The sequence below is a fragment of the Cyprinodon tularosa genome, unplaced genomic scaffold, assembly GCF_016077235.1.
Source record: "Cyprinodon tularosa strain WSP-4 unplaced genomic scaffold, ASM1607723v1 ctg309, whole genome shotgun sequence".
Taxonomy (NCBI): Eukaryota; Metazoa; Chordata; class Actinopteri; order Cyprinodontiformes; family Cyprinodontidae; genus Cyprinodon; species Cyprinodon tularosa.
Window position 1 is genome coordinate 256,813 of NW_024039018.1, and position 18,633 is coordinate 275,445.

Genomic DNA, 18,633 nt, shown 5'->3' on the forward strand with positions numbered 1-18,633 from the left:
CAAAATGATCAATTCTGACTAATTCCAGTTTATTCAGTCACTAAGTATCATCATCATCACCATCATGGTAGGACTGGTTCTCTCTAAATGCGTTTTAAATGTTTTTCCTCCAAGCTGAAAAAAACCAGCTGCCTCTCTCATCTGGTGGCCTTATTTAATGAAATCACCGTGACAATGCCCTGCTAAACGCTAAACAAGGTCCAAGAACTCAGACCAAAACAATAGCTGGAAAAATATTGGTCATTAAAGTTGATGCCAGAACCATAAACCTCTGCCATCATCGGAACCGCAGAGCTCCACCTCCATCAGAAGGGAAGATGAAGGAGATCATCTTGGACCTCAGGAAGAACCGGCCTAACCACGCTCCACTGCTCATCTACAGCTCAGCTGTAGAGGTGGGCCCAGAAGCGCTTAGACTTCCTGCGGAGGATGAGGAGAGCCCACCTGCCCCCCCCCATCCTCCCCACCTTCTATGAAGCACCATAGAGAGCGTTCTGACCAGCTGTCTCACTGTGTGGTGTGGAGGCTGCAGCGCCTCAGACTGGAAGAAGGTGAAGAGAGTAGTAAAAACAGCAGAGAGGATCATGGGGGCTCCTCTTCCCTCCATTAAAGACATTTCATCCCAGGATGGGGGTGAGAACTTATTTGAAGGTGAGGATGGTCAGGGGGTGAGGATGGGTGAGGTCTTACTTGAAGGTGAGGATGGTCAGGGGGTGAGGATGGGGGAGGTCTTACTTGAAGGTGAGGATGGTCAGGGGGTGAGGATGGGGGAGGTCTTACTTGAAGGTGGGGGTGAGGATGGGGGAGTTCTTACTTAAAGGTGAGGATGGTCAGGGGGTGAGGATGGGGGAGTTCTTACTTAAAGGTGAGGATGGTCAGGGGGTGAGGATGGGGGAGTTCTTACTTAAAGGTGAGGATGGTCAGGGGGTGAGGATGGGGGAGTTCTTACTTAAAGGTGAGGATGGTCAGGGGGTGAGGATGGGGGAGGTCTTACTTGAAGGTGGGGGTGAGGAGGGGGGAGTTCTTACTTAAAGGTGAGGGTGGTCAGGGGGTGAGGATGGGGGAGGTCTTACTTGAAGGTGGGGGTGAGGATGGGGGAGTTCTTACTTAAAGGTGAGGATGGTCAGGGGGTGAGGATGGGGGAGGTCTTACTTGAAGGTGAGGATGGTCAGGGGGTGAGGATGGGGGAGGTCTTACTTGAAGGTGGGGGTGAGGATGGGGGAGTTCTTACTTAAAGGTGAGGATGGTCAGGGGGTGAGGATGGGGGAGTTCTTACTTAAAGGTGAGGATGGTCAGGGGGTGAGGATGGGGGAGTTCTTACTTAAAGGTGAGGATGGTCAGGGGGTGAGGATGGGGGAGGTCTTACTTGAAGGTGGGGGTGAGGAGGGGGGAGTTCTTACTTAAAGGTGAGGGTGGTCAGGGGGTGAGGATGGGGGAGGTCTTACTTGAAGGTGGGGGTGAGGATGGGGGAGTTCTTACTTAAAGGTGAGGATGGTCAGGGGGTGAGGATGGGGGAGGTCTTACTTGAAGGTGGGGGTGAGGAGGGGGGAGTTCTTACTTAAAGGTGAGGGTGGTCAGGGGGTGAGGATGGGGGAGGTCTTACTTGAAGGTGGGGGTGAGGATGGGGGAGTTCTTACTTAAAGGTGAGGATGGTCAGGGGGTGAGGATGGGGGAGGTCTTACTTGAAGGTGGGGATGAGGATGGGGGAGGTCTTACTTGAAGGTGGGGATGAGGATGGGGGAGGTCTTACTTGAAGGTGGGGATGAGGATGGGGGAGGTCTTACTTGAAGGTGGGGGTGAGGATGGGGGAGGTCTTACTTGAAGGTGGGGATGAGGATGGGGGAGTTCTTACTTAAAGGTGAGGATGGTCAGGGGGTGAGGATGGGGGAGGTCTTACTTGAAGGTGGGGGTGAGGATGGGGGAGTTCTTACTTAAAGGTGAGGGTGGTCAGGGGGTGAGGATGGGGGAGGTCTTACTTGAAGGTGGGGGTGAGGATGGGGGAGTTCTTACTTAAAGGTGAGGATGGTCAGGGGGGTGAGGATGGGGGAGGTCTTACTTGAAGGTGAGGATGGTCAGGGCTGAGGATGGGTGAGGTCTTACTTGAAGGTGAGGATGGTCAGGGGTGAGGATAGGGGAGGTCTTACTTGAAGGTGAGGATGGTCAGGGTTGAGGATGGGGGAGGTCTTACTTGAAGGTGAGGATGGTCAGGGGTGAGGATAGGGGAGGTCTTACTTGAAGGTGAGGATGGTCAGGGGGTGAGGATCGGGGAGGTCTTACTTGAAGGTGAGTAAGGTTTAGGGGGTGAGGATGAGGGAGGTCTTACTTGAAGGTGAGGATGGTCAGGGGTGAGGATGGGTGAGGTCTTACTTGAAGGTGAGGATTGTCAGGGGTGAGGATGGGTGAGGTCTTACTTGAAGGTGAGGATGGTCAGGGGTGAGGATGGGGAGTTCTAACTTGAAGGTGAGGATGGTCAGGGGGTGAGGATGGGGGAGGTCTTACTTGAAGGTGAGGATAGTCAGGGGGTGAGGATGAGGGAGGTCTTACTTGAAGGTGAGGATGGTCAGGGGGTGAGGATGGGGGAGTTCTAACTTGAAGGTGAGGATGGTCAGGGGGTGAGGATGGGGGAGGTCTTACTTGAAGGTGAGGATGGTCAGGGGGTGAGGATGGGGGAGGTCTTACTTGAAGGTGAGGATGGTCAGGGGGTGAGGATGGGGGAGGTCTTACTTGAAGGTGAGGATGGTTAGGGGTGAGGATGGGGGAGGTCTTACTTGAAGGTGAGGATGGTCAGGGGGTGAGGATGAGGGAGGTCTTACTTGAAGGTGAGGATGGTCAGGGGTGAGGATGGGTGAGGTCTTACTTGAAGGTGAGGATGGTCAGGGGTGAGGATGGGGAGTTCTTACTTGAAGGTGAGGATGGTCAGGGGGTGAGGATGGGGAGTTCTTACTTGAAGGTGAGGATGGTCAGGGGGTGAGGATGGGGGAGGTCTTACTTGAAGGTGAGGATGGTCAGGGGGTGAAGATGGGGGAGTTCTTACTTGAAGGTGAGGATGGTCAGGGGGTGAGGATGGGGAGTTCTCACTTGAAGGTGAGGATGGTCAGGGGTGAGGATGGGGAGGTCTTACTTGAAGGTGAGGATGGTCAGGGGGTGAGGATGGGGGAGGTCTTACTTGAAGGTGAGGATGGTCAGGGGGTGAGGATGGGGGAGGTCTTACTTGAAGGTGAGGATGGTCAGGGGGTGAGGATGGGGGAGTTCTTACTTGAAGGTGAGGATGGTCAGGGGGTGAGGATGAGGGAGGTCTCACTTGAAGGTGAGGATGGTCAGGGGGTGAGGATGAGGGAGGTCTCACTTGAAGGTGAGGATGGTCAGGGGGTGAGGATGAGGGAGGTCTTACTTGAAGGTGAGGATGGTCAGGGGTGAGGATGGGTGAGGTCTTACTTGAAGGTGAGGATGGTCAGGGGTGAGGATGGGTGAGGTCTCACTTGAAGGTGAGGATGGTCAGGGGTGAGGATGAGGGAGGTCTTACTTGAAGGTGAGGATGGTCAGGGGGTGAGGATGGGGGAGGTCTTACTTGAAGGTGGGGATGAGGATGGGGGAGTTCTTACTTAAAGGTGAGGATGGTCAGGGGGTGAGGATGGGGGAGGTCTTACTTGAAGGTGGGGGTGAGGATGGGGGAGTTCTTACTTAAAGGTGAGGGTGGTCAGGGGGTGAGGATGGGGGAGGTCTTACTTGAAGGTGGGGGTGAGGATGGGGGAGTTCTTACTTAAAGGTGAGGATGGTCAGGGGGGTGAGGATGGGGGAGGTCTTACTTGAAGGTGAGGATGGTCAGGGCTGAGGATGGGTGAGGTCTTACTTGAAGGTGAGGATGGTCAGGGGTGAGGATAGGGGAGGTCTTACTTGAAGGTGAGGATGGTCAGGGTTGAGGATGGGGGAGGTCTTACTTGAAGGTGAGGATGGTCAGGGGTGAGGATAGGGGAGGTCTTACTTGAAGGTGAGGATGGTCAGGGGGGTGAGGATCGGGGAGGTCTTACTTGAAGGTGAGTAAGGTTTAGGGGGTGAGGATGAGGGAGGTCTTACTTGAAGGTGAGGATGGTCAGGGGTGAGGATGGGTGAGGTCTTACTTGAAGGTGAGGATTGTCAGGGGTGAGGATGGGTGAGGTCTTACTTGAAGGTGAGGATGGTCAGGGGTGAGGATGGGGAGTTCTAACTTGAAGGTGAGGATGGTCAGGGGGTGAGGATGGGGGAGGTCTTACTTGAAGGTGAGGATAGTCAGGGGGTGAGGATGAGGGAGGTCTTACTTGAAGGTGAGGATGGTCAGGGGGTGAGGATGGGGGAGTTCTAACTTGAAGGTGAGGATGGTCAGGGGGTGAGGATGGGGGAGGTCTTACTTGAAGGTGAGGATGGTCAGGGGGTGAGGATGGGGGAGGTCTTACTTGAAGGTGAGGATGGTCAGGGGGTGAGGATGGGGGAGGTCTTACTTGAAGGTGAGGATGGTTAGGGGTGAGGATGGGGGAGGTCTTACTTGAAGGTGAGGATGGTCAGGGGGTGAGGATGAGGGAGGTCTCACTTGAAGGTGAGGATGGTCAGGGGGTGAGGATGAGGGAGGTCTTACTTGAAGGTGAGGATGGTCAGGGGTGAGGATGGGTGAGGTCTTACTTGAAGGTGAGGATGGTCAGGGGTGAGGATGGGGAGTTCTTACTTGAAGGTGAGGATGGTCAGGGGGTGAGGATGGGGAGTTCTTACTTGAAGGTGAGGATGGTCAGGGGGTGAGGATGGGGGAGGTCTTACTTGAAGGTGAGGATGGTCAGGGGGTGAGGATGGGGGAGTTCTTACTTGAAGGTGAGGATGGTCAGGGGGTGAGGATGGGGAGTTCTCACTTGAAGGTGAGGATGGTCAGGGGTGAGGATGGGGAGGTCTTACTTGAAGGTGAGGATGGTCAGGGGGGTGAGGATGGGGGAGGTCTTACTTGAAGGTGAGGATGGTCAGGGGGTGAGGATGGGGGAGGTCTTACTTGAAGGTGAGGATGGTCAGGGGGTGAGGATGGGGGAGTTCTTACTTGAAGGTGAGGATGGTCAGGGGGTGAGGATGAGGGAGGTCTCACTTGAAGGTGAGGATGGTCAGGGGGTGAGGATGAGGGAGGTCTCACTTGAAGGTGAGGATGGTCAGGGGGTGAGGATGAGGGAGGTCTTACTTGAAGGTGAGGATGGTCAGGGGTGAGGATGGGTGAGGTCTTACTTGAAGGTGAGGATGGTCAGGGGTGAGGATGGGTGAGGTCTCACTTGAAGGTGAGGATGGTCAGGGGTGAGGATGAGGGAGGTCTTACTTGAAGGTGAGGATGGTCAGGGGGTGAGGATGGGGGAGGTCTTACTTGAAGGTGAGGATGGTCAGGGGTGAGGATGGGTGAGGTCTTACTTGAAGGTGAGGATGGTCAGGGGTGAGGATGGGGAGTTCTAACTTGAAGGTGAGGATGGTCAGGGGGTGAGGATGGGTGAGGTCTTACTTGAAGGTGAGGATGGTCAGGGGTGAGGATGGGGAGGTCTTACTTGAAGGTGAGGATGGTCAGGGGGTGAGGATGGGGGAGGTCTTACTTGAAGGTGAGGATGGTCAGGGGGTGAGGATGGGGGAGGTCTTACTTGAAGGTGAGGATGGTCAGGGGGTGAGGATGGGGGAGTTCTTACTTGAAGGTGAGGATGGTCAGGGGGTGAGGATGGGGAGTTCTTACTTGAAGGTGAGGATGGTCAGGGGGTGAGGATGGGGAGTTCTTACTTGAAGGTGAGGATGGTCAGGGGGTGAGGATGGGGAGTTCTTACTTGAAGGTGAGGATGGTCAGGGGGTGAGGATGGGGAGTTCTTACTTGAAGGTGAGGATGGTCAGGGGGTGAGGATGGGGAGTTCTTACTTGAAGGTGAGGATGGTCAGGGGGTGAGGATGGGGAGTTCTTACTTGAAGGTGAGGATGGTCAGGGGGTGAGGATGGGGAGTTCTTACTTGAAGGTGAGGATGGTCAAGGGGGTGAGGATGGAGAGTTCTTACTTGAAGGTGAGGATGGTCAGGGGGTGAGGATGGGGAGTTCTTACTTGAAGGTGAGGATGGTCAGGGGGTGAGGATGGGGAGTTCTTACTTGAAGGTGAGGATGGTCAGGGGGTGAGGATGGGGAGTTCTTACTTGAAGGTGAGGATGGTCAGGGGGTGAGGATGGGGAGTTCTTACTTGAAGGTGAGGATGGTCAAGGGCCGGTAGGACTTGTGGCTGCTGTTGTCCGCCATCCTTTTCCCCCAGAAGTCGTTGCTGAAGATGCTCCGCAGGCTGGATCCCGCTCGGACGTCCGGGTTGTTCACTATCGCCCACACGTCGTCGTGCACCAGCTCCCCCCGCAGAGAGTTGCTGAAGCTCAGGACGCACAGAACCAGCACCGCGGCGTAGCGGACCGCGGCCCGATCGGTGCCGCTCATATCGGCCCTGGTTCCCACCGCGGCACCGCGGGGCTCGGGCTGGAGGCGAACACACCGGAGAAACGGAGCATTCCGCAGGCAGGCAGCGGCTGAGTGGGCCGGGTCAGCCAGCCAGCAGGGTGGAGGAGCCGCGCTGCGTTCTGGGTCAGTCGGAGGTTCGGGGTTTATCGTTGACCCAGCAGGATCCGGTTCTTCACTACATGTGGAGCGGGCTCCTCGGAGCTGATTGGATGGTTGAGCTGCTTCAGCTCCATAGACTCACAGTGACGTGTTTCATCCAAACGTACCTACTGTGTAGGTAGAACTACGTAATCAAAATGAGAAACACTTTTAAAATGTTTGATGTCAGCGATGCTTGGCTGAAGAGCGACACGTTACAGAAATCAAAACTAAAAAACAAACAAACAGAAAAGTTATTTTAATTGTCGGTTTTTTTTTCTTCAATAACTAACCATCAACGCAATAAATAATGAGAGTATTATAATTTACGAGCTAAGTCAGGATATTTGAATGCAGCAGTAGAATCCCGTTCGCCCGCGCATGCGCCGTGGCATGCTGCCGCGGCTTAAAGGAGCCGCAGCAGCTGAAGGGCAGTGGTGGATGAGAGCATAGATATCCATAATAAAGGCCTTTATCAGGGGCGTCTCTAGGTTTAAGAGACAAGGGTGGCTCAGCCCCTAGAAGATATTGCATGCACAGCTCGCGCAGGATGTAACTTTGTGTTGAAAGTTGGTGGGGACGGCTCATAAGGAAAGGGAGCTACCTGCGCGACGCCTTTTTTTTTTTTGGAAAGGATAAAGCCAAAAAAATGCGAATAACATTTATCAATTTAATGCTTACAGTTGAAAACATAACTGTTACAATATTCACTTATATATTTTGTGCAAAAAATATCACATAAATCTAAACAGACAGTCAATTTTGGGTCACTTTTTAAAACTTATTTACTTTTAAACCAGGACTCGGACAAGATCTTATGGGGCCTTAAGCAGAATATGATTAAGCAACTCCGTCTTTCTGTCAAGAACATCCACCAGCAGGGTATCCAGGGGGGGATTTACCATTAGGCAATACTAGGCAGTTGCCTAGGGCCCCAAGTTCCTGGGGGCCCCATAAAACTCTGTTTCCATGTATGGTTAATACAACTAATCCTTATTTGTGCACATTAATTATGTTTTTGATAAAAATCCTTTGGCTAAAATGCCATCAGAACACTGATAAATAGAGAGGAAAAAGGGACAAGAAGAGAGGGACAAAACCTAGAACAAATAATGGATGTCTATTCTATTAACATTTCTCTATCTGTAGAATGGGTCTGTTTTATGGGTTTTCTTCTCAGGGGGCCCCCTGCCTGTCTTTGCCTAGGGCCCCAAATTTCCTAAATCCGCCCCTGAGGGTATCAATACTGATTTGATAGAATCTGGGAGAGCGGACTATGTTCAACCATCCATTTTCTTTAACCTTATCCCTTGCTACTGAATGGCAACACTATCAAGGTCAGGAAAAAGTTTTAAGTAAAGCCGGGATTAAAACAGTAGCTACAAGAAGCTTCAAATAAAAGGTGTTCTTTGTGTTCAACCTAAACACCAACTCCGATAGACCATCAGTAGAGCAGGTGTTTAAATTAATCAATCACTGCTGCGAAAGCTTATAGCAGTGAAAGCTAATATACCACAGCCATCACTTAATAAACGCATAATAAACAACCCTCTAAAAACGGAAAACTGTAATGGACTGAAAGTCCTGTTTTTTATGTGGGAAATTATTTGCGTGTGTTTTAGTATAATTCTGATATATTGGCGCTGTTGTCTGTTTCTATGGCAACGATACTGAATGTAGTGTAGCTTAGAGACCTGCATGGGTCGAGTTTTACCAACCCGCACCTGCCCGAACCCGTTAGGATGACTACCAAACCCGACCCGTCACCCGCGGATATCTTCAATTCAAATCCGAACCCGATCCGACCCGTTGATATTTAACCCGCAACCCGACCCGTTAACCCATCATAGGCTATTGTACGCTGCGCTGCACCCAGTGCCTGATTAATATAACATTTCTGATGTCCATAACAACACACACGCATAAAAAAAAATCACCACCTACCCGCCCGGACTAAAAAAATATCCGCCCGACCCGTTTATTTTTTTTTTAATGTATTTTTCGCGGGTACCCGACCCGTTGCAGGACTCTAGTGTAGCTGACATAACAGGGCCGGAAAAGAGTGGTTTGAGTTTTTTTCCAACGGTTCAGTTATATTTTAAATACGGTATTAACTTATTTTTACACTATTCTCTATTCTTTTACTACTTTAAGTCTCTCCTGACTAAAATTAGGTCTTAATATTCCCACAAGTCCCTCTCACCTGCAAGTCTGATTGAGTCCACTTCTGTCCCTGAAGCGACAGGTGTTATGGGGAGAAAGCGAGAGGCAACAGATTCTTTTTTCTGAGTTTTTTGTCGGGGTTTGTGGACGGTGAGCAGCGGGGAGAACTTTTTTTATTTTCTTTCTGAGGAGCGGCATGAATGGGGTTTTAATCAGATATACACAGCACCGAAAGAAAAATACGTGTACAAAATATTGGTGGGGACATGTCCCCCTACCGGTCAAGATTGGTGGGGACATGTCCACACCAGTCCTTAAGGAAGTTACGCCTATGATTGTTCAGATTAACTTGTCTTCTTTATGGCTTTTATTCGGTGCTTTACTGCATTTGTTTTGGGAAAATATGAGGAAAAAATAAATTCAGAAAAAAAAAAATATTTTTTTTAAAATCGCAAAATAATTATAGGGTGGCTAATGCCAAAGAAAGGATGACTGAAGCCACCCTTAAATAGGTCTAACGACGCTTATGGCCTTTATTATGGATATCTATGGATGAGAGCAGAACTGGGAGAACTTCATGGATCAGTTCCTGGTTCTCCATGATGGAGAACATTCTGGATTCCACCCACTGGTGACACTAGTAACAGTTCCATGTAACCAATAAAAGCAGACAAAACTCCAACATTTAATTATTTCCAAGATTATTTTTGACCGTTGAAAAAAAACAACATTTTTATACCAGCCACAATTCAGAAAGAGCGGTGTCTCACATGCACCAGTCTGATTGTAATTCAGTTAGTTCACCACTAGATGGAGGCAGAGCAAACACATTGTCCCTTTAATTGATCAATGACAATCAAAAGGCAGGCAGCCACAGCAATCATTGGGCTGTAGTTTTAGAATTCACTGAAGTAGTTGTTTTTTATGGAGGATATTTCGCTGTATTTATTTATTTAATTGTGTTACTTTATATTAGTGACGTTGTTTTAATGAATGAATGATACATTTATTTATTTAATTCCACATTTAATTAATTATTGACACATTTAATTACTTATTTAATGCTGTATTCATTTATTTAATTTTGGCACTTGTTATCCTCCACAGTTTTTAACTGTTTAAGTTATCATCAGGTCCTCTGTTATAGCAGTGGTTCTCATTGAACACCAGGTAGGCTAAACCAGTGTTTTTCAACCCAGGTCCTCAAGGCACCCTGCTCTGCATGTTTTGGATGTTTCTGAGGTTCAGCACACCTGATTCAGATGATTGCAGTTCAGCAAAGCCTGATAATCTGCTATCAATTGATAACAGGTGTGTGAAAGCTGGGAAACATCTAAAACATGCAGGGCAGGGGGCCTTGAGGACCAGGATTGAAAAACTCTGGGCTAAACCACCGCTGTGAATTAATCGTCACATATTTATCGTCAAACTTCATAAATGTCGTCATTAAACTGCATTAAATATGCACTAAAATGTGTCTGATTTCATGAGTATGCTGAGCATTAATCAACTGTTTATTCCCCCTCCGCTCTGCAGCAACAGGAGGCTGTCTGCCAGCCTCTAAATCCCTGCAAAGGTTGGAGAGAGAAAGAAGAGCCCCAGAACAAAATACATACTTCCTGGATGCTCTGTACTCTGGACGCTCAGCGTTCTGGATGCTCGGTGCTCTGGATGCTCAGCGTTCTGGATGCTCGGTGCTCTGCACGCTCAGCGTTCTTGATGCTCGGTGCTCTGGATGCTCAGCGTTCTGGATGCTCGGTGCTCTGCACGCTCAGCGTTCTGGACGCTCTAGGTTCCTTGAAGCTCAGCGTTCTGGATGCTCGGTGCTCTGGACGCTCAGCGTTCTGGATGCTTGGCGCTCTAGATGCTCGGCGTTGTGGATTCTTGGCGCTCTGGATGCTCAGTGCTCTTGATGCTCAGTGTTCTGGATGCTCAGTGCTCCGGATGCTCAGTGTTCTGGATGCTCAGTGCTCCGGATGCTCAGTGTTCTGGATGCTCAGTGTTCTGGATGCTCGGCACTCTGGACGCTCAGCGTTCTGGATGCTTGGCGCTCTAGATGCTCGGCGTTGTGGATTCTTGGCGCTCTGGATGCTCAGTGCTCTTGATGCTCAGTGTTCTGGATGCTCAGTGCTCCGGATGCTCAGTGTTCTGGATGCTCAGTGTTCTGGATGCTCGGCACTCTGGACGCTCAGCGTTCTGGACGCTCAGCGCTCTGGACGCTCAGTGCTCTGGACGCTCAGTGTTCTGGATGCTCAGTGTTCTGGATGCTCGGCACTCTGGACGCTCAGCGTTCTGGACGCTCAGCGCTCTGGACGCTCAGTGCTCTGGATGCTCAGTGTTCTGGATGCTCGGTGCTCTGGACACTTAGTGTTCTGGATGCTCGGTGCTCTGGACACTTAGTGTTCTGGATGCTCGGTGCTCTTGGAGCTCAATGTTGTGGATGCTCGGTGCCCTGGACACTCAGCGTTATGAATACTCGGCGCTCTGGACGCTCAGCGTTTAAGGATGCTCAGCATTCCGGATGCTTAGCGTTCTGGATGCTCAGCGCTCTGGACGCTCAGTGTTACGAATGCTCGGCGCTCTGGACACTCAGCGTTGTGGATGCTCGGCGCTCTGGACGCTCAGCGTTAAGGATGCTCAGCATTCCGGATGCTTAGCGTTCTGGATGCTCAGCGCTCTGGACGCTCAGTGTTACGAATGCTCGGCGCTCTGGACACTCAGCGTTGTGGATTCTCGGCGCTCTGGACGCTCAGCGTTAAGGATGCTCAGCATTCCGGATGCTTAGCGTTCTGGATGCTCAGCGCTCTGGACGCTCAGTGTTACGAATGCTCGGCGCTCTGGACACTCAGCGTTGTGGATTCTCGGCGCTCTGGACGCTCAGCGTTAAGGATGCTCAGCATTCCGGATGCTTAGCGTTCTGGATGCTCAGCGCTCTGGACGCTCAGTGTTACGAATGCTCGGCGCTCTGGATGCTCAGCGTTGTGGATGCTCGGCACTCTGGATGCTCAGCGTTATGGATGCTCGGTGCTCTGGACGCTCAGCATTATGAATGCTCGGCACTCTGGACGCTCAGCGTTATGAATGCTCGGCGCTCTGGACGCTCAGCTTTAAGGATGCTCAGCGTACTAAATGCTCAGTGCTCTGGACGCTCAGTGTTCTGGATGCTCTGCGCTCTGGATGCTCAGCGTTCTGGATGCTCGGTGCTCTGGATGCTCAGCGTTCTGAATGCTCGGTGCTCTGGATGCTCAGCGTTCTGGATCCTCGGTGCTCTGGATGCACAGTGCTCTGGATGCTCAGCGTTCTGGATGCTCTGCGCTCTGGATGCTCAGCGTTCTGAATGCTCGGTGCTCTGGATGCTCAGCGTTCTGAATGCTCGGTGCTCTGGACGCTCAGCGTTCTGGATCCTCGGTGCTCTGGATGCACAGCGCTCTGGATGCTCAGCGTTCTGGATGCTCAGCGTACTAAATGCTCGGCGCTCTGCACGCTCAGTGTTCTGGATGCTCTGCACTCTGGATGCTCAGCGTTATGGATGCTCGGTGCTCTGGACGCTCAGCATTATGAATGCTCGGCACTCTGGACGCTCAGCGTTATGAATGCTCGGCGCTCTGGACGCTCAGCTTTAAGGATGCTCAGCGTACTAAATGCTCAGTGCTCTGGACGCTCAGTGTTCTGGATGCTCTGCGCTCTGGATGCTCAGCGTTCTGGATGCTCGGTGCTCTGGATGCTCAGCGTTCTGAATGCTCGGTGCTCTGGATGCTCAGCGTTCTGGATCCTCGGTGCTCTGGATGCACAGTGCTCTGGATGCTCAGCGTTCTGGATGCTCTGCGCTCTGGATGCTCAGCGTTCTGAATGCTCGGTGCTCTGGATGCTCAGCGTTCTGAATGCTCGGTGCTCTGGACGCTCAGCGTTCTGGATCCTCGGTGCTCTGGATGCACAGCGCTCTGGATGCTCAGCGTTCTGGACGCTCAGCGTACTAAATGCTCGGCGCTCTGCACGCTCAGTGTTCTGGATGCTCTGCACTCTGGACGCTCAGCGTTCTGAATGCTCGGTGCTCTGGATGCTCAGCGTTCTGAATGCTCGGTGCTCTGGACGCTCAGCGTTCTGGATCCTCGGTGCTCTGGATGCACAGCGCTCTGGATGCTCAGCGCTCTGGACGCTCAGCGTACTAAATGCTCGGCGCTCTGCACGCTCAGTGTTCTGGATGCTCTGCACTCTGGACGCTCAGCGTTCTGAATGCTCGGTGCTCTGGATGCTCAGCGTTCTGAATGCTTGGCGCTCTGGATGCTCAGCATTCTGAATGCTCAGCGCTCTGGACGCTCAGCGTACTAAATGCTCGGCGCTCTGCACGCTCAGTGTTCTGGATGCTCTGCGCTCTGAAAGCTCAGCGTTCTGAATGCTCGGTGCTCTGGATGCTCAGCGTTCTGAATGCTTGGCGCTCTGGATGCTCAGCATTCTGAATGCTCGGCGCTCTGGACGCTCAGCGTTCTGGATGCTCAGTCCTCTGGATGCACAGCTCCCTGGACGCTGAGTGTTCTGGATGCTCGGGGCTCTAGACGCTTGATGTTCTGGAGTTCATACGGATTATAATCCCACTAAAATCTGCAGTTCTTGTTGGGAGCTCCAGACATTTCCACTTCCAGGCGTTCGTAGCGGCTGGAAGTGAATAGAAAGAGTTTTTAAGGTTTATGGTAAAAACTATAAGAACCACAATATACAATCCAATATTTTTCATTTGCAGGTTTTAGCATCTTGATATTTCTTTATTTTCCATCTGCAGAATGTCTGCAGAAGTAATGGCAGTTTGTAGGTAGTGTCTTTCTCCCCCAAAAACCTCCTAGATCAGCTTTTCTAATTGGTTGATGCTCCGGCATCTGCTTGACGCTCGATGCTGATTGGTTGAAGCTCAGTTTACTGAACTCCAGCGTCAAACCCTCGCATGGTCAGAGGCTCCAACACTCTGATGCCAGAACGCTCAGACGCACTGCTGAGCCTCTCAATGCCATTGCCCATAGAATTTGCATGTAAACCGGTTGCTTTGATGTTTAGAACACGCCTGGTCTGAATACAGCAGGAGGGGGTCTATGGAACAGGGCAGGTCATGCTGCTGGATGCTAATTGGCCAATAAAAGTCATCATTCAGTCAGAACAGCAGTCTGGTTCTGAAGTGTTGCCATGGTTACTGGAGTTAATTATTCCACAGCAGCTATTTCCCTCTGTAGGGAGGAGTTTGATGTGTTTCAGCATTGGTTAATGAAATATATGATGTTTTGGTTTAATTATTGCCCTGTTCCAGAGAACAGCAGCTTCCACTTCTCTACAGGTGGCTTCCTGTTTTTAGGTGAGCTAACTCTCCATGACAATGCTCTGACCTTAAGGCCAGTCTGAACAGCCCTACTGAAGCAGCTCTTGCTAAGTAACCTTTCATATCATTATTTAACAGAAACCAGTTTTACTGGTGAGAGTTGCAGTCATCGCTAAATAAATCTTTAGATGTAGGAAGCATTGCTGTAGATGTGATGTTGCTAAGTCAAGCAACATAAGGTTTGTTCCTCTCTTAATATTTGCATGTGGTAAATCATTAGCATTAAAGGCCTGAATAATATGCAAAGTTAGATTTTTTTTTACTTTTTTTACTAGCCAAACAATTTCACTTTCACAAGCACACCAGTAGGACTATTGCCATAAGGTTCCACTTAGAAAGAAAGAAAGAAAGAAAGAAACAAACAAACAAACAAACAAACAAACAAAGAATTAATGGGAGAGAGACTGGAAAGAGTTCATAAATAGGAAGAGAATAAAACAAAACAGCAAAAATAGACACAGTAACTACTAGAAGTGTGCTTCCACACCAGGATGAGACGATAGAAACAGAACAGCAAATAATATAGCAGTAATAATATATCTGTAGCTGCAGCTTAGTACGAATCTGTGAACACCTGGAACCAAACAGGTGTATAATGGATTCACAAAGCTTCTTCAGAAGGAAAGTATGCCCAATAGCAGGTGTGGACAGCCTCAGACTCACCCTTAGACTTAGACTTTTTTATTTGTCATTTTGTATGCACAGAGTGCATAAAGAACGAAATTGCGTTACATACAGCTTATGAACATTGCATTGATATTTCAAATAGCACGAGTTATACAAAAAGTGCAGCAGTGGTCAAAGTGTAAACAGTGCAGAGGATAAAGATGTGCAATAGGTGCAGAGTTCAGTTTGTGGATCAAAAGTTCAACAGTCTGATGGCAGTGGGGAAGAAGCTGTTGCAGAACCTGGTGGATCTGCAGCGGATGCTGCGGAACCTCTTCCCAGAGGGCAGCAGGGACAGCAGTCCATGGTGGGGGTGTGAGGGGTCTTTGAAGATATTACGGGCTCGGGACACACAGCTCTGTGATGAAATGTCCTTAATGGAGGGAAGAGGAGCCCCAATGATTCCTTCTGCAGTCCTCACCACCCTCCTCACGTTCTTTCAGTCGGAAGCTCTGCAGCCTCCACACCACAGTGAGAGACAGCTGGTCAGAATGCTCTCTATGGTGCTTCTGTAGAAGGTTGTGAGGATGGGCGGGGGCAGGCGGGCCCTCCTCATCCTCCGCAGGAAGTACAAACGCTTCTGTGCCCTCTTCACTAGAGATGAAGTGTTTACAGTCCAGGTGAGGTTGTCCGTGATGTGCACCCCCAGGAACTTTGTGCTGCTGACCACCTCTACAGCTGAGCTGTTGATGAGCAGTGGAGCATGGTGGGGGCGGTTCTTCCTGAAGTCGACGATGATCTCCTTCGTCTTTTCCACGTTCAGGATCAGACTGTTTTCACTGCACCAGCCCACCAGCTGCTCCACCTCCTCTCTGTAGTCCCGGTCGTTGTCGTCCCTGATGAGGCCTACCACCGTTGTGTCGTCCGCAAACTTCACGATGTGATTGGTGGTGAACCTGGGGACGCAGTCGTATGTCATCAGGGTGAACAGCAGGGGGCTCAGGACGCAGCCCTGAGGGGAGCCCGTGCTGAGGGTGATGACGTCAGAGGTGTTCTGACCGACCCGGACCAACTGAGGTCTGTTGGTGAGGAAGTCCAGCAGCCAGTTTCGAAGGGGTGTGTTGAAGCCCAGATGATCCAGCTTTTCCACCAGGTGCTGTGGGACGATGGTGTTAAACGCTGAACTGAAGTCCAGGAACAGCATCCACACGTGGGTGTTCTCCTCCAGGTGTGCCAGGCTCAGGTGAAGAGCAGAGGAGATGGCGTCCTCAGTGGAGCGGTTTCGCCGGTAGGCAAACTGGAACGGGTCGAGTGTTGGGGGGAGACTGGAGACGATGTGTTCCTTTACCAGCCTTTCAAAGCACTTCATCATGATGGGAGTCAGTGCGACGGGCCGGTAGTCGTTGTAGCAGGTGACTTGAGGTTTCTTTGGCACTGGAATGATGGAGGCAGACTTGAAGCATGCTGGCACTGTGGCTTGCTCCAGCGAGGTGTTAAAAATGTCCGTGAGGACACCAGCCAGCTGACCTGCACACTCCTTGAGCACCCGCCCAGGTATGTTGTCGGGACCTGGGGCCTTCCGCGGGTTGACCCTCCTCAGAGTCTTCCACACGTCGGCTGTGTCAAGGCAGAGCACCTCCTCTTCCTGATGTGGGACAGCCTTCACTGCTGGAGTGCGATTTGGTGCCTCAAACCTCCCAAAGAAGTTATTTAGTCCATTTAGGAAGTCAGCATCAACTTCATCCACCGGGGCAGGGGGCGTGTTGTAGTCCGTGATCGCCCGTATGCCTTGCCACATGCTCCTGGTGTTGTTGGCGTCGTGGAACAGATGCTGGATTTTCTGGTTATGGTTCCGCTTTGGTAACCTGATGGCACGGTTCAGGGTGGCTCTAGCCACCCTGAACTGTCCTCAGTGCCTCCTTGTCATCAGACTTGAAGGCTGAGTTCCGTGCTTTTAGCACGTGGCGGACCTCCTCAGTCATCCAGGGCCGTTGGTTGGCTCGGGTGGTGATGGTCTTTGTTGTGCTGACGTCCTCGATGCAGTGGTTGATGTAGGCTGAAACAGTCATGGCGTACTCATACGTCATACGAACGTACGTTGGAGAGCAGGATGGATGGAAGCGATGGTCTGTAGGGGTTAGTCTTTAGCTTGGCTGCTAAACCTCCGCGACAGCCGTGTTTCCTCGGCCGGCTGCACCGCTTCTGCCTGGCTCTCCTCCAGCGTGAGCTGCTCGACGAGTCCGCTGCATCGCAGGCCTCCGGGGCTTGATCCCGGAGCACTCCGGAGTCATGTAAACAATCGAGCGTAGTGGTGGTTACAAGTCCAAATACACTGCATGACCGTAACTCCAGCAGGCGCTGGCGGTCAAGTGATGATCTGCTGGATTGATAAGCAGTTTGCAGCGGGTTTGGCGGTATATTTTTATGAAAATGTCCGCAAGTTGGTCGGAGCTGTATGCCAGCCGCTGCCGCCAGGGGCGCCGCCATCTTCTTAAAAATCCCTACACCCCTACAGGGTGATGCCCAAATAGGCAGACATAGAGATGGCTGCACCCACCGGAGAAGGGCAGACGAGAGCACCAGGAGCCCAACCCCCTAGAGGTCAAACCCCAAAGAGGCCCGGTCGCTGTTGGGCCCGACAACAGAGGCCATAATGCTGAGGATGGCTCTGGGTGTCATGATCTTGGCGCTGATTGCTGGCTTAATTGCTCATGCCATTCACCTGTCTGCTCTGCCCAGTTGCTCATCACCGTTCATCTGATCCACCTGTTTCCAGCTGCTATTTATATGCTGCCTGTTTTCCTGCCATCGAGCCATTGTGAGTTCTACTTTGAGTTACAGCCCTCCCTGTTTTCTTCTCACCATGCTAAGTGGCCTACGTAATCTCGCTACTAGCAGGCAAAGCTAAGTTGTGAGGAAAGTCGGAGTGGCAGAGTAATTCTGTTCTGTGTAGTTCGTATGAAAGTTTCTCTAAAGAATTAATCCGAGTTTTCAGCCCAGTTCTCCCCAGCAGAGAAGCTTTGAGACTCCTGGGTTTAAGACAGGGAGATCGATCTGTGTTGGATTACATTATCAACTTCAACCTGCTTGCTGCCAAAAGCTCCTGGAATAAGGAAGCTCTCATAGATGTGTTCATTGCTGGACTCTGAGAGGATAAAAGGAGTAAAAAGGTTTTGTGGACTCTGGAGCTGATAGTTTATGATTGGGGATCTGGCCAGATGACTCGGCATAAGATGTCTTCCCTCACTGGACTCTCACAAGGTACTAGCCTTGGATGGCCATTGACTTAACCATTCATGTCTCATTACAGAACCGGTTGAGCTTGTGGTGGGTGGTAACAGGGGCGCAACTACATATTTTTGAGGTGGATGCGAAAACACATGATCTCCCCCCGTACAGTAACCAAAAGAACACAATGAGAGATGGTCATCAGGAATTCAAACCATTATGGTATATATGTTTTTGCTGCCTCCCTAATGTATTTATTCCCACCTGATGTCCTCACTTGTCTCTTCTATCACCGACCTCATGTCTGTCTCCTTCACCCCTTGTCTGTGGCGTTATCCACTAAGTCATATGGTCAAAAACATTATAAATTAGTTGTAAAAATTACAGATCTTAATACAGTTTGTAAAAATAATGTTTAAACATTATTGATTGGGATTTATGTGAGCATAAATGAGGCAACTCCTTCAAGCTATTTAAATTTTCACATACCCAGAAGTTCTGGGCGAGGAGGAGGAGTAGCAACAGTCTTCCAGGCTGACTTACTGATTACTCCCAAAACAGTTAATACCTACAACTCTTTTGAACATTTAACCCTTAATTTCCCTGATCCAAAATTCAAGGCAAGAAAACCTCTTCTTTTTGTAACTTTGTATCGTCCACCAGGTCCTT

The 18,633-nt window shown here is 50.6% G+C and overlaps 1 protein-coding gene across 1 annotated transcript in view; it reads right to left on the minus strand.

Annotated features, from left to right (window-relative positions):
* The window catches only part of tmtc1 (transmembrane O-mannosyltransferase targeting cadherins 1), a 46,987-nt gene extending 40,272 nt beyond the window's left edge, over positions 1 to 6,715 (minus strand). The window contains exon 1 of the mRNA XM_038292155.1: positions 6,205 to 6,715. Within this exon, the coding sequence (XP_038148083.1) occupies positions 6,205 to 6,446 (242 nt within the window). The 5' untranslated portion in view covers positions 6,447 to 6,715. The remainder of the gene's footprint in view (positions 1 to 6,204) is intronic.
* Positions 6,716 to 18,633: the final 11,918 nt, after the last annotated feature.